The sequence below is a fragment of the Trichosurus vulpecula genome, chromosome 3, assembly GCF_011100635.1.
Source record: "Trichosurus vulpecula isolate mTriVul1 chromosome 3, mTriVul1.pri, whole genome shotgun sequence".
In the NCBI taxonomy this organism is placed as follows: Eukaryota; Metazoa; Chordata; class Mammalia; order Diprotodontia; family Phalangeridae; genus Trichosurus; species Trichosurus vulpecula.
The window spans coordinates 19,353,268-19,368,755 of record NC_050575.1 but is presented as its reverse complement, the minus strand read 5'-3'; the positions used below and the strand labels follow the sequence as shown (position 1 = coordinate 19,368,755).

At 36.5% G+C, this 15,488-nt stretch overlaps 1 protein-coding gene across 1 annotated transcript in view; it reads right to left on the bottom strand.

Annotated features, from left to right (window-relative positions):
* TDRD9 (tudor domain containing 9) overlaps nucleotides 1–15,488 on the bottom strand; it is a 224,348-nt gene that overhangs the window by 170,224 nt on the left and 38,636 nt on the right. The window contains exon 2 of the mRNA XM_036751321.1: nucleotides 6,394–6,490. Coding sequence (XP_036607216.1) covers nucleotides 6,394–6,490 — 97 coding nt within the window. The remainder of the gene's footprint in view (nucleotides 1–6,393; nucleotides 6,491–15,488) is intronic.

Genomic DNA, 15,488 nt, shown 5'->3' with positions numbered 1-15,488 from the left:
TCCATTGATTCCGATCCATCCTCCATTCAGCTGCCAAAGTCACCTTCCTAAATTGCAGGTCCGACTATGTCAATGAGCTCTAGTGGCTCACCGTTATCTGAAGGATAAACCACAAAGTCTTCTGTTTGGCATTTAGAACCCTTTACAAGTTGGCCCCTTCCAGTCTTCAATCTAACTACATTGGTTTACTTGCTGCTCCTCAAACACAATACTCCCTGGAATGCTCCTCCTCATCTTCTCTGCCTCCTCAATTTCCTTCAAAATTCAGCTCAAATGCCACCTTATCCAAGAGGACTTTCCTGGTCCTGGCCATGACTAATGCTTTCCTTCCCTCTGAGATTATCTTCCGTTCACATTGTATGTATCTTGTATATACATAGTTATTTACTTGTTATCTCCAGCATTAGAATGTAAACTCCTTCAGGGCACCAACTGTGTTTGTCTTTGTGTGACTAACAGAATGCTTGACACATAGTAGGTACTTAATGTTTGTTGACTGACCCACTATTTTTTTTAATTTACCATTTTATTTTTCTCCAATTACATGTGACAACAATTTTCAACACTGGTTTATATGATTGAGTTCCAAATTCTTTCTCTCCCTCCCAACCTCCCTTGCTGAGAAGGCAAGCAACTTGATATAGGTTATTAAAGTGAATCTTGCATGACTTGGTCTTGTCGAAGCCATGCTGGATCTTTATAATCATTGTTGCCTTTTCTAGGTATCTACCATTCGTCTTTTAATGATTCAATATAAAAACACCTTCCTATTACCTGCAAAACTCCTCCAATTCACTCACTGGCTGCCTGAATTAGTTCCCAATGGTTGGCATACTCTCATTTACTTTTCTTCTTGCCAGTCCAGTGAAACTAAACCTCAACTGCTAGAAAAAAAAAATCCTATTCCCCGCTCCTAGATGTTTGTTCCTGCATTCCCATCTACTCAGGCCTACTACATTAATAGCCCACTGTGAATCAGTCTGCTCCTTCCACTGCGCCCTTTGGCATTACGGCTCCATAATCAACAAACTTCCTTTCATTTTACACATCTTCCTTTCTTGCTCCTTCCAACCACTGACACTAAAAGTTGGCTCCCCTAAATGATACTGCATCCCCAGTCACCTGCAATTTTATGCTAAAATCCAATTCTCAATCCTAGAATTTCCAATTGAACGAACATTATTAAATATTTACTATATACCTAAGGCTCTATATACATGTCTCTGTTTGCCTCAGTTTCCCCAACTATAAGCCTGAGATAATAACAGCACCAAACTCACAGGGCTGTTGAGAGCATCGAATGAGATTATATTTGAAGAGTTTTTAGTGGAGTGCCTGGCACACACTAGGTGTTATAGAAATGTTTACTTCATTCTCCCCTCTCTTCTATGAATTAGGTTACAAAAACTTCTGGGGCTGTAGAAAAAGATACACCATCACTATAGATCCAAATATTAGCAACCTACTTCCAACATAAAAGTTCCATTCTTTTACGATATTTCATCGAGAGAGATTACAAGGCAGACATCTTATCTGAACTAAAATAAGTTGGGCATTGGATCCTGCTCCCCTCGTGAGGGCAGTAACTTGTGTCTGCGATGACAACCACACTGCAGGTAAGATATAAGGCATTTCTTTCTGAGTTCCAACATCAAATAAAATGCAAGGTAAAGTGACTGGCATGTTTCATCATCATTCTGCTGGAACTGTGGTTATCATTGCTTTCATCAGAATTCTATAATGTTTCAAAATTAGTTTTCTCTATAATGTTCTTTTCATTGTATAAATTGTTCTCCTAGTTCTACTCACTTCATTTTGCATCAGTTCATAGAGGTCTTCCTAATGTTCTCTGAAATTGTCTATTTCATCATTTCATCTGATAAAATAGCGCTCCATTGCATTCACATACCACAATTTGTTTACGCATTCCTCAATAAGAGGATAAACTCTTGGTTTATAATTTTTAGCTGCCATGAGAAAAGCTGCCATAAATGTTTTTGTATGTCTTTCTTTAAAGGAACATAAGCCTTACACCTGTATAGCTGGGTCAAAGGATGAACACAATTTGTTAAGTTTCTGGGCACAGTTCTATATTGCTTTCCAAAATGGTTGAACCACTATCACATCTACATCAAGAGTGTATTAGTTTAACTGTTTTCCAGTATCTCCTATGACTCATTTTCCTTTTTTGTTATCTTTGCCAGGCTGCTACACAACTTCAATTTGCTTTAATTTTAATGTCTCTGTCACTTCTTAGAGCACTTTTTCATATGCTGTTAAGAGCTCAGATTTTTTTACTTTTAAAGTCTGTTTACATGCTTTAACCCTTTATCTATTAGGAAATGACTCATTCTTATAAATTTGAATATGTTCCTTATGTGTCTTGGAAATAATACCTTTATCAGAGAAACTTATTACAAGATTTTTCTCCAAGTACTTGTTTCCCTTCTAACTTTTACTAGGTTAGTTTGTCCAAAAACTTTTTAATTTTACATAATCAAAATATTTTCTTTTTATCTTGTATGACCCTATCATGAAATTTTCCTCTATTCATAGATCCAAATAATTCCTTCCTTCCTCCTCTAATTTGTTTATGATATGATTTCTTATATAAGCCACGTACAGGTGGGTACCATGTTTCACTGCATTTAACTTTATTATGCTTCACAGACATCATAATTTTTACAAATTGAAGGTTTGTGGCAACCCTGCATCAAGCGAGTCTATCAGCACCATTTTTCTAACAGCATATGTTTACAGTATGTCTCTGTGTCACATTTTGGTAATTCTCACACTATTTCAAACTTCTTCCTTATTGTTATATCTTTTACAATGATCTGTGATCAGTGATCTTTGATGTTACTATTGTAATTGTTTTGGGGTGCCACAAACCACACCCATATAAGATGGCAAATTTAATGAATAAATGTTGAGTGTGTTCCAACTGCTCCACAGACTAGCTGTTCCCGCATCTTTCTCCCTCTTCTCAGGCCTCCCTATTCCCTGAGACAGAACAATATTGAAATTAGATCAATCAATTACTCTACAATGGCCTCTAAATGTTCAAGTGAAAGAGGGATTCAGTTGGCACAACAAATTTTATTGTCTGTCTTATTTTGAGAACTTATTATAGCCACCCCAACCTCAAGCAACTACCACCCCCTGATCAGTCAGCAGCCATCAACATCATGCCAAGACCCTCCATCAACAAAAAGACCACAGCTTGCTGAAGACTCACATGATGGTTAGCATTTTTTTTTAGCAATACAGTATTTTTTAATTAAGGTATGTACAGTTTTAGACATAATACTATTACACACTTAATAAACCACAGTATAGTATGAACACAACTTTTATATGCACTGGGAAACCAAAAAATTTATGTGACTCACTTTATTGAGATAGATATCCACTTTATTGTGGTGGTCTACAACTGCATCCATTTTGAGTTTATCTGAGATTACAGTATGAAGCGTTGCTATAAACCTAATTTCTATCAAAATTCTGTTCTAGTTTTTGTCAAGAAGTCCTTTCCCGGTAAATGGAATCTTTAAATTTAATAAACACTATGCTACTCTGTTTGCTTCTGTATACTGTGTGCCTAATCTGTTCCACTGATCAACCTCATTTCTTTTACACCACTAACAAATTGTTTTCATGTTTACTGCTTTATAATAATGATTTGAGATCTGATACTGATAGATCCTTTTCCTTCCCACTTTTTTTATTATTACCCTTGAGATTCTTGAACTTTTGTTCCTTCATGTGAATTCTGTTGTTATTTTTCCTAGTACTATAAGGTATTCTTTCGAGTGTCTGACTGGCACACCACTCATAAGTAAATTAAGTAACAATGCCATTTTTATTATAGTAGTTCAACCTAACCAGGACCAATTAGTGTTTCTCCAATTATTTAGACTTCTCTTTATCTCTCTAAAGCAGGCCTGCACAACATGCAGCCCACCAAAGGATTTCGGGCAGTCATCATGTGACCTGCAGCAACCAACCATCATCGGTCTGTCAAACTACTGGTTTCTATTCACCTATGTTTCTTCTCTGAATTTCTTTTTCTCATTTTATTGCTCAATATACAACTATGTAAAATAAGCATTTTTGTTTTATCCCTGATCTTGGAAACACTCCTAACTTCTCCACTACATATAATGTTTACTTTTGGATTTCAAGAATACATAATTAACTATATTAAGGAAAGGTCCATTTATTCGAGCTCTCTAAAGTCCTTAACAGAAATGAGTGTTCTATTTTGTCAAAAATCCTTTCAGCATCTATTGAAATAATCACAGGGTTTTAAAAATTATTTCTAATAAACACAGCTTATTATATTTACATTCTTCTTTATGTAGAATGAAGACTGAACTTCTGGTATAAACCTGTGAGGGATGGCTCGCAGTGAAGTTCCCTCACTAATACACTTACATTCTTACCCCTCTCTCTCTCTCTCTCTCTCTCTCTCTCTCTCTCTCTCTCTCTCTGTGCTATACTCTGCCAACCAGTTCAATTTCAGTTTTGTTTCCCAAGTAACTTGTAATTTCCCCGAAATGAGGTAATGAAACTGAAACTGAACCATACGAGTCCTCTTCTGATTGGTCGCCTCCAAATTGGGTAAAAGGAAATGCATAATGAGGTTTTGGAAAACCACTCTCCTCTGATAGGGTACTAATTCGATGAATAATTATGGTGATGAAGGATTGGAATTGCTGTGCGACAACTAGATGGTTGCTTGTTGAAAGACTGTGAGTCTATCCAACCGGCCAATGGTGGGATAGGATGGGGTGTGGACTGAATTGGGGAATAGGGTAAAAGAAGCCTGTGAGCTTTCGGACTCTGGTACTCCCTGGCTGATGCTCTTTGAGCGACAAGGGCTGTGCCCTTTCTCATGAGAAAGAATAAAGACCTTTTCTGATCTCTGATTCATACTCTGGACTTTTAATTTGGTGATCGTCATCCCATGCAAACCCAACCCGGATATAGTACATATCCTTTCTAATGTACTGTCATAAACTACTTGCTAATATTTTTATTTAAAATTTTTGTATCACTTTTCATTAAGATAGTGGTCTGCAGTTTCCTTTCTCTTATTTGTCTCTGCCTGGTTTAGATATCAAAATCTTATTTGTATCACAGAAAGAGACTGAAAAGTACTTCTTTTCTTATTACTTGAAACAACGTATGCAGTTTTAAAAATTAATTGTTCTTTAATGTCTGACAGAATTTACTTGCGAATCCATTTAGTCCTGGAGTTTTGGGTTTGTTTTTTTTTTGGAAGTTCACATGGCTTGTTCAATTTCTTTTTTTTTTTTTCTGATAGCTAAATAGTTTATTTCTTCTTTTGCTAATATGGTATTTTATGTTTTTGTAAGCATTCATTTATTTCCTCTAAGTTAACAGCTGTGTTAGCATATACCTGGGCAAAAGTTTCTGATACTCTCCCTTTTTTCCCGCTTCATAAAGTCCTTTTTCATTCTGTCATGAACAATTTGGTTTTTCTCTTTTTGTTAGATCAGGTTACCTTTTTATTTAAGAAAAACAAACTTCTTGTTTTATGTTTCAATTGAATGGTCTTTTTGTTTTCAATTTAATTCGTATCTTTTGAAATTCTAATATGTTGTTGTTCAAGTCTTTTTAAGTTCAGGCCCAATTCTGATGGGTTCTTCTCACTTTTATTGATGAAGATGTAATTCCCTTCAGAATGGCCTTAGCTGCATCCCATAAATTTTGGTAAACTGTATGACACTGTTATTTCCTTTGATGAAATTTTCTACTGTATCTATAACTTGTTCTTTGACCCTTATGTTAGTCTACAGTTATTTTTAAGTTCTTTCTTTTTTTTGTTAAGTTCTTTCTTAAGAGTCCTTCATAATAGTCTCTGAATTCTATCGTCAATCCTAAGTAACTAAAGTATTTAATACTGCAATTATTTCATATTATACTAGTAGGAATTGACGTCTCTGCCACTCAACTTGCTCCTTGAAGTTAACCTGACAATTAAGACTTGTAATATCTAACCCTGTAATTCATCAATGGAAAATTCAATCTTAATGACTGACTTACCTCACTGGTGGGATCTCATACTGTAACTTTTCAAATTATTAGCACAGTGCTCACTATATAAGTATTAATAAATTACTTTTGCTTCTTGCCTTGGTCCTTCCTTCCTTCCTAACCCCCTCCCTCCCAGCAAGGCAATGTATTTAGTTAATAGGAACATGGACTGTGTTCACCAATTTAGAATATTTTCAAATGACAGGCAGAATGGCTAAGACTCTCTGTCTAAAATACTATTTCTGAATGACACTGTTTAAAATACTGAATTCTTCAAATAAACAAGATACATATACTATCTTCTATAACATATGAATTAGGTTCTTTTACCTGGTCCACTGCTTGAATGATCACTGTTGTATACATCAAATTCTTGAGCTTCTAATTGTCTATATTTGTTTATATATTCCATTTCGGGGTTCTTTTTCTCATGCAGCCTGAAGGAGAAATTAAAAATTAGTAAATAAGTCAAGAAATTCTCTTCCATTTGGATGTATATAAGAATAGCTACCTTTAAATTAAGTCCAAGAATATTAACTCCTATGAATCCAGATACAATGCTTCTAAGACATAGAAACTGTGTATACGTTATATAACAGACAAGATTAAAAACAGGGCAGAAAATATGGCACATATTTTAAATAAAGCCACCCCAAATAAGTGAGGAGATCAAGATGAGCAGGCAATGTGATGTGGCAATCCAAAAAGCAAATGCAATTTTGGGCTGTATAAAGAGAAAAATTGCTTCTAGGAATAAGAATGTGATAGTGTTTCTGTGTTCTTCCCTGGTCAGACCATATCTGGTACATTGTACTCTATTCTCAGAGCTACAATTTAAAGATACAATTGAAAAGCAAGAGCGAATCCTCAGGAAGATGCCTGGACTATGTCCCATGATGGCTGAAGGAACCAAGGGTGTTTAGCCTGGGGAGGGCTCAGGAAATGGGGAGTGGAGAAGACGTAATAGCTGTGTTCAAGTATCTGAAGGGCTATCATGTGGAACAGGGAATACACCTGTTCTATTGGCTGAAGGAGCCAGATGGAAAGGAAAACAGGCTTGATTTCAGGAAAATATCCAAAATTGAAGTGGGCTCCTTCCGGAGGTTGAGGTTTTCCCCTCAATGGAGATCTCCAAGAAAAGCTACTTGTCAAGTTATGTAACAGTGGGAATTTCCTTTTCAAATATGGGTTAGACTAGGTTACTAAAAGCACTTTCAACTCAAAAATCCTATAATTCTGTGATTCTGTAGTAGAAACAAGAACATAAAAGTAAGACCCCTTTACTCTGAAGGATACTACATACTACCTCTCTAAGGAAAGGAATATCTTCCAATCTAGGAATGCCACTTACCAAAGCCCAACGTTACCACTTGACAAGGTAAAGACAACCAGTACTTCAGATCTATACTGCCTCCTGTTAACTGGTAATGTTCTAATTCTGTCCTTTATAATTGCTAAAAGCAAATCCCCCCCCCGAAATCCACAGAATATTTTTAAATATTTCATTTTGTAAAGGTCTTACTTATTAAATTATAATTAAAAACTCAAAGAGATTGTAACAGAACTTTGCCTAGACCTTATTTGCATATTTTCTTCCCACCCCACCCCCGCTCTGCCACAAAGAAACTGTAAGACTTATTAAGCCCAGGATTTGTGCCATTCCTATCTTACATATACTAAGCTCAGTAAAATATTTCATAGGATCATAAATTTAGAGCTGGAAGGGAACACACAGACCGTCAAGTCTGATTCCCTCTCCCCTCTCTACATGATAAAAATTAGAAAATTGAGGTCCAAAGATGTCAAATGGCTTGCCTGAGGTCTTCCACGAAGTAAAGTGTACAGCCAAGACTTAATATCAAAGTCCTTGGATTCCCACTCTGTTGAACTGAATCTATCTACAACTAATCCTAATACACCACTAGAATAATACAAGTAGTCCTAAACTCATTAACTCTGAATAGCCAACTTCATCTTCCCATGAAGTAATTCAATGACCATAAGGAATATGACTGACTATGCAACATATTTATCAATAGGAAAGATTAAGTCATCAAGGAAAAAGCTGGAATTTCAGGAAGATTATTTGATGTGAAATATCACTCTACAAAATGCTGACATATCCAGATGTGAATACCAGTATGGAATATGAAAAGGCACGTAAATGCATCATAAGAATGGAATAAAGTTACCTAACTTGAAATTATGTTTCAAACTAATCTATCAAAAAGTCCAGGGGCAGTTAGGTGGTACAGTGGATAGAGTGCTAGGACTAGGGTCAGGAAGACATCTGCCTGAGGTCAAATCTGGCCTCAGACACTTACTAGCTGGGTAACCCTTAGCAAGTCACTTAAGCCTGTTTGCCTCAGTTTCCTCATTTGCAAAATGACCTGGAGGAGGAAATGCAAACCACTCTAGTATCTTTGCCAAGAAAACCCAAAATGGAGTCAGGAAGAGACAGATTTGACTGAAATGACAGAACAACAAATCAAAAAGTCTGTCTGTGAACATCTGTAACACTTGGATGTAAAAGTAAAATTCCAATATTTTCATCAAAATTTCCTATATTTATTTTTAATCAATGCGTGTGATTTTATCTATTTAAAGAACTGACCATGAGGAAAGAACTCCCTGCCAAAGCAGACCAACAATCACTCTGTAACTGACCGGCTCAAAGAGCTGTCCGAACACTGGAAGGTTAAACAATTTGTCAAGGGGGACAGAGCCGGCCCATGTTAGAGACACAAGTTAACCAAGGATCCCTGACTCCACAACTAGCCAGTCTTCTTTCTGTATATTATACCACACTGCCTCTTATTTAAAAAAAAAACATGAAAAAATTTCAAAGTTGTATATGAGTGTTGAAAAAAGGCTTCATAAATTTCAGAAAGTCTGATTAAAATACCAACTGATATTGCTCTATGAAAAATGTTATTAGTAAATGGTATTCTGTTCCTTTTATATACACAAATCAATATTTCTTCTGGGTTTTTCTAGAAGCTACAACAAAAGAAAAGTACACTCTTAGTCCTCCAGGAGCACAGAGGCTAGTGAAAAAAAGGCACACGTGCATCAAATGAGCAACATAAATAATATTAAATGCATTCAATGTACAATTGACAGTTGTCCCCATTATCAAAGAGAAAAAAGGTATGTAGATGATTAAACCCAAGCCACTCAATTAGCTTGAGGCTATTCTTGAGGGTAACTCAAGGAGAGAGAGTAAGCTTTACATGAAGAAAACTAGGACTATGACAGCAAACCCGTGAAGCAGTATGGTAGATATGGGAGAAAGACTGCAAGAACATCCCTCCTTTCAGACCATTTCATTAAGGGCCACTTTCCATGATCAGAGTTCTTATTCTTAGGCAGCAGTATACCTAGGATTGTTACGATAGATGCTTTAAGAAATTCTAGCCTCTCTGCTATGAAGGACAGGAATATGGCCTCGCGTGGGATTTAGAGACAAAGTGCCTAGAAGAGGGGACATTGTAGCTGTAGAAAGGCCTGAAGTAAACAGTTGCATATATCATCCTCTTTTCTGCATTTTCAACTGTTCATGTTTGTTCATTTTTATTAAGTTCATAGAAAAAAGAGTGGTATGTTGCTGCAGTTTCCTTGCTAGCATTTTACTTTAAAATTTTTTTATCAATATTCATTAAGAGTATCAGTCAATAGCTTTTCTTCTTTGACTCTCCCTGGATAGCCTAGAAGAGTGCACCAAATCTAATAAGAGACAACTGCAATTCTTAAACTTGAGTTCAAGAAGCAACTTCACAAACATAAGATGAGGGAGGCATTACTAGGTAGTTGTTTGTCTAAAAATGATCTCAGGATTTTAATGAACACAAACCTATAAATGAACGAATGAATGAATGCTTGAATGAAACATTTATTAGGTGCTTACTATGTGCAACACACTAATGCTAAGGACTAAGGACACAAATAAGAAAGGCAGGCCCTACTCTCAAAGAGCCCACATTGAAATGGGGTAACACTTACAGGAGGTTTCAGCTGCAAGTCAAATGGAAAGGTCTCAGTGTTCATGGTACAGCAGCAAAGCACATGATGTCTTAGCCTCCTCTTCAATATTATTTACACTGTTGAAACCTTTGACAGCGTTAAGTAACAACTTCCCTGGGTCTTCAGTGGATCTAGATGTAATACCTGTAGGAGCGGGTGCCAAGGTTCAATCTTCCCAAGCTAGTGGGATCAGCATCCTGGGCTGTCTCCACGAGGGTCGAAGTGGAAATGACGGTCAACGGTGGTTGTTTCACTTGCCCAGCACATGCTCCTTCCAAAATCTCCCTCAGGGTGCTTTGTTGCTTCAACTAGGAGGCTGGCTTGCCTGCCCTGTGGGTGGCAGTTAGTTGGCTGCTTATGGGGATAGCCGGTCCCTTCTCCACAAGGTTTACCACCCCAGATGGTGGCTGCGAGGGCTGAACTAGAAGCAGGGTGGTCTATGGGGTACTGCCACTCTAACATGAGCCAATGTTATATGATATCCAAAAAACTAAAGCAATTTAAGAGAGAGCTAATGGCCAAGGGAAAGTAGGTGAAGTCCCACATACTCCACAAATTGGTCAGATCATATCTAGAATATTGTGCTCCATTCTAGGTGGGCAACAGGAAGCTGAAGAGTGTCCAGAAAAGGGCACCCAGAGTGGGAAAGGGACAAGATGGAAGGAAGTGGGGATGTTCAGCCTAAAGAAGAGAAGCAGAGGCAATATAATAGCTTGTTTTACTAGGCCAAAATAAACAGAAATAGAAGCAAATGGAGCTTTAAGTTTTTCTTTTAAAGGCAGTTTAATGTTGAAAAAGAAAACTTTCCTAACAATTGGAAAGTAAAATTAGTTGACTTTGGAGGTAATGTGTTCTGCCATAAGAAATTTTAAAGCAAAGAATGGAGGAACACTTATGAAGGAGATTGTAGAACTCTTTCCAACTGTAAAACTCAATGAAATGTTGACAACACTGCTTCAGGTCTCAAATAAAAATGTCATTTCAAGTTCAGTTCAGACACAAAAATGCTGTCCTATGTGCACTTTTACCATACTATAATAACCCAAATTAAGCTACCTACTTCACAGGCACAATACTGATTTTTAAAAAGCTACACACATTTAGGGAAGACATTTAAAAGCAATATTAAGTAAAACTAAGACAAACAACATGGAGCTAAAGTGGAAGAAAGCTATATAAATTCTCAACATAAAAAATATTTTTAGCTACAGCTTACATGTAATCAGCTTTACAAAGTCTTAACAGATTAACATGTTCTTCCTCTTAGGATAAATGAACAAAAGTAGATATTTTCAACCAAAAAGAGAAGGAAAAATACATACTTTAGAAACAAAACATCACTGCATTGAAATTCAATGAATAAAATTTTCAGCTGATTTTCTGCATATTCAAAAATTTAAGTACAGGGGTTGAATTGAATTTTATTTTAAATTATACATCATATTTATTATTAGCTATAGAACTCTTCCAAAAAGAATAGTATACTTAAAAGGAGAAGAGTAACATATACTAAGGTTAATCATATGTCCAAGAAATTAATAACATAGAGCTATAAATAGGAGACCTTTACAAAGCCAAGTTAAAAATAAAATATGTTCTCTGACAAATATAGTTTTTCTATACTAAGCTTTTCCAAAATCTGTGCTTTCATATAGGCAATTTGGAACAAATAACTTAAAAAACAAAAATCCTTTAATACTACACCACACTATATTAAAGGGACACTTTACAAAACTTGATAAAATGATAACAAAATTAATTTGATGACACACAAAATCTAGACTGTCAAAGGAAAATAATGGAAAGAAAAGGGCAAACAAACAGCACTTCCTAACTTCAAACTATATTATAAAACAGCACATATAAACACAAACAATCCGCAGATAGAGAAGATGTGTGTGTGTGTATATATATATCGATATATGCATATATCCATATATACAATTTATAAACATAATGCATATTTATACATAAATAATATACTAGTTTACATATATCATCTATTTTATATAGATATCTGTAGATATCTATATTTTTATATACATATATATATATATAAAAACTAAAAGCCATTATCCAATACATGGTCAAGTGAGAGGAACAGTTCTTGAAAGAACAACAAACTACTGACAACCATATGAAAGAATGCTCCAAAACACAAATAATAAGAGAAATGGAAATCAAAACAACCCTAAGGCTTCTACTCACAATCTGTAAATTTGGCAAAGATGACAAAATATGAAAATAGACAATGTTGGAAGGATTGTAGGAAGACAGCCACACTAGTGCATTGCTGATGGAGTTAAGAATCAATACAACCATTTTGGAAAGCAATTTAGAACCACGTAAAGAAAATGATGAAAATGTCCATACTCTTTGAAGCAAAGACTCTATTACTGTGTTTACACCTCAAGGAAGGCAGTAATAAGAAAAAAATCCCCATATGCACAAAAATATTTATGGCAGTACATTCTGTTAAGAGCAAAGAATCTGAAACAAAGTAGATGTCTACTGATTGGAGAATTACTAAACAAATTGTGGTACATGAACATAAAAGAATTTTTTCTACTATAAGAAATAATAAACATGATGCCCATAAAGAAGCATGAAAAGATCTACATGAATGCTATAGAGCAAAATAAACAGTCAAGCAAACAACATACACAAAGACTAACACAATGTAAACAGAACAATCACAAAAAAACAAATCAAAAATGAATGTTGTAAAATTATAAAGAACAAACATGGCTTGGGAAAAAAAAATGTATAAGATTATTCTCCTCCCCTGCCCCAACCATATCCCTTTGCAGAGATAGGAGGTCAACAAGCATAGTACATTACACATTTTCAGATTTTTTAATGTACTGATCAGTTTATGCTGGTTTCATCCACTTTTTTCTTTATTTTTTAGTTTGGCTTCTTTAAAAAAAAATACTATTTGTTTTACGGGATGGCTCCATGAGAGAAAGTGCAAGTAGCATAGGAGGACAATGGAAAAAATGATGGCGACATTAAAAAAAAGATGCCAAAAACTTTTATTGTTTTTTTTTTAGCAAGTGTGACCTGGATGAAAATCCAGCAAAAGAAGCTGAGGAGCAGTCAGACAGGTATAAAGAGAACCAAGAGGTTACTGTCAAGGAAAAACTAGAGAAAAGAAAGTAGCACAGAGAAGAGGTTTGTCAACAGTGACAAAAGTTACAGAGAGAACAAGGATCAGAAATGAAAAAAGGCCATTAGATTTGGCAATTAAGAGATTCGTGGTAATTTTGGAGATAGCGATTTTGGTTGAAGGTGTGGTCAGTACCCAGACTTCAAAGAGTTAAGAAGAGAATGAAAGGAAAGGAAGTGGAAGCACCTATGTAGACAGTCTTCTCAAGGAGTCTCTCCACAAAAGGGAGAGGAGAAATGAGACAGAACTAGTAGAAATGGACAGCTCAAGTAAGGGATGAGAATGAGGAAGACATGGACATGTTTGTAGGTATTACAGAAGTAGCCAATAGTCAAGAAGAGACTATAAAAAAAAACAACAGTGGAAATGAGGAGGGGGCAACACACTGGAGAAGTCAGGGTGGAATGGGGTCTCTTGGGCATGTTGTCTTGATGAGGAAAAGGGCCATTATCCAAGGAAAAGGCATTACGACAAAATGTTAAAAATACTGAGTCAAGAGAGAGCTGACTCTGTCCCAGCATGTAGAGTGAGGGGACAAAGCACTGGACTGAGGAATTAGGAAGACCTGAGTTCAAAGCCTTCCTCAGACAGGACTAATACCTATATGACCCTACTAAGCACGTCATACATACTCTTAACCTCTCTGAGTTCCAGTTTCCTTATTTGTAAAAACGCGGAAATACCTGTCTGCAGTACCCACGATGAGAAAGTCACAAAGTATAAGAGATAAACTGTAGTTCTATTCTTATTCTAAAGCCATTCCACCACTTCGGAAATTCTTCTCAAAAACACTAATACCCTAAAGAAGTTTTCCCTCTTCTCTGCCCTTTGACTTATACCCTTGCTCAAAGGCATCTAAGAAAGAAGGCTGACAAGAAGCTCCTTCTGGAGCCTGCCAATGCTAATGAATGCATTGCTAGTGAAAGATCTAAGGATGCCTCCCATACACCCCAGAAATTACGTGGACTAAGTCCCCTGCAGATGTGACTTCTATATTTAGCACCTAGCCAAATGTACTTTGGGGGACTGCTTTCATTAGATGATCTTGTATGTGGCCGTGTCCAGGCATGGTACATTAGTCAAGTGTTTTCCGTAGGTAAATAAATACAACCCCTGAATTTTTTCTGGAGGGGTTGGGGGAGAGGAGTTCTAGTGTAACATTTATTTCACTATATAATTGAAGGAACAGGTAAATATGTAGATATGTAAATAGATAGTAAACGTGACTGACTTAATCCAGCAATTTCAAACTCATCTATTACTGCCATAGTCTTTTTTAATATGTTGGGTTCATTCAGTCAACACTGAGTGATTGCCTGATCCCTCCTCCTCCCGCCTCACAAATTAAACAGCAGCAATAATAGGTGAGATTAATTGGCAGTTCAGTTTACAGAGTGCTTTACATACATTATATATGTTGAGATTATGTTATTCCAAAAGAAAGAACTTAATGAAATCTTGTTTCATTAATGACTAGGCTTTATTTTTAATCCAAAACCATCTCTCCAGGTGAGGCTAGGCAAAAAATACATGACTGGGTCCTTTCAACTCTGATTCTATGATCCTAAGTGATGAACTACTTAAAATCACCACAATTACACACTACACTCTTTTACCATGATGACATTTCACACCCCAGTCAACCTAAAAAAGTTACTCCCTCTTAGAAAACTGCCTTATTCTTTCAGTACAAAAGTAAAATTATCATCTTTCCTGTTTCTTTTGTCTGAGAAATAACTAACAATGGCTTCTGGCAGACAAAAAGTGCCAAGACCTCTTTGTCCAAGATACTTAACATGTCTGTGATCTCATCCATTTAGGTATTTCTTTCTGACTCTCCAAATTTCCTCCACAAAAAAAGAGCAGTAGAAATAAACATGGGTAAAGCAGTTGATCTCTATGACAATCTGAGATCTCAGGAAAGGGAGAGGCTCAGCCTAGGTGGAGTGCAAACACCTCCAGGCTTACTTTGCAGAATCTACAAACAAGCCCTGGTGCCAGCTTGGTTGAGGGGCAGCCTCAGCCTTAGAAACTTTCATTCAGCAGACAGTGTGGGGGTCTGACAGCTGAGTAGGAACAAATTGAAGGACATTCCACTGTCAAGGGATATACCAAGCACAGTTGTGCGGATCAGACACATTCCAGGCTGCAGCTTCAGGGAAAAAGAGCTAGCACACACCTAGGGAGTAGTACAGCAAAGGGCAGGGCCCCTGATGGCTGTGGGCACTGGCAG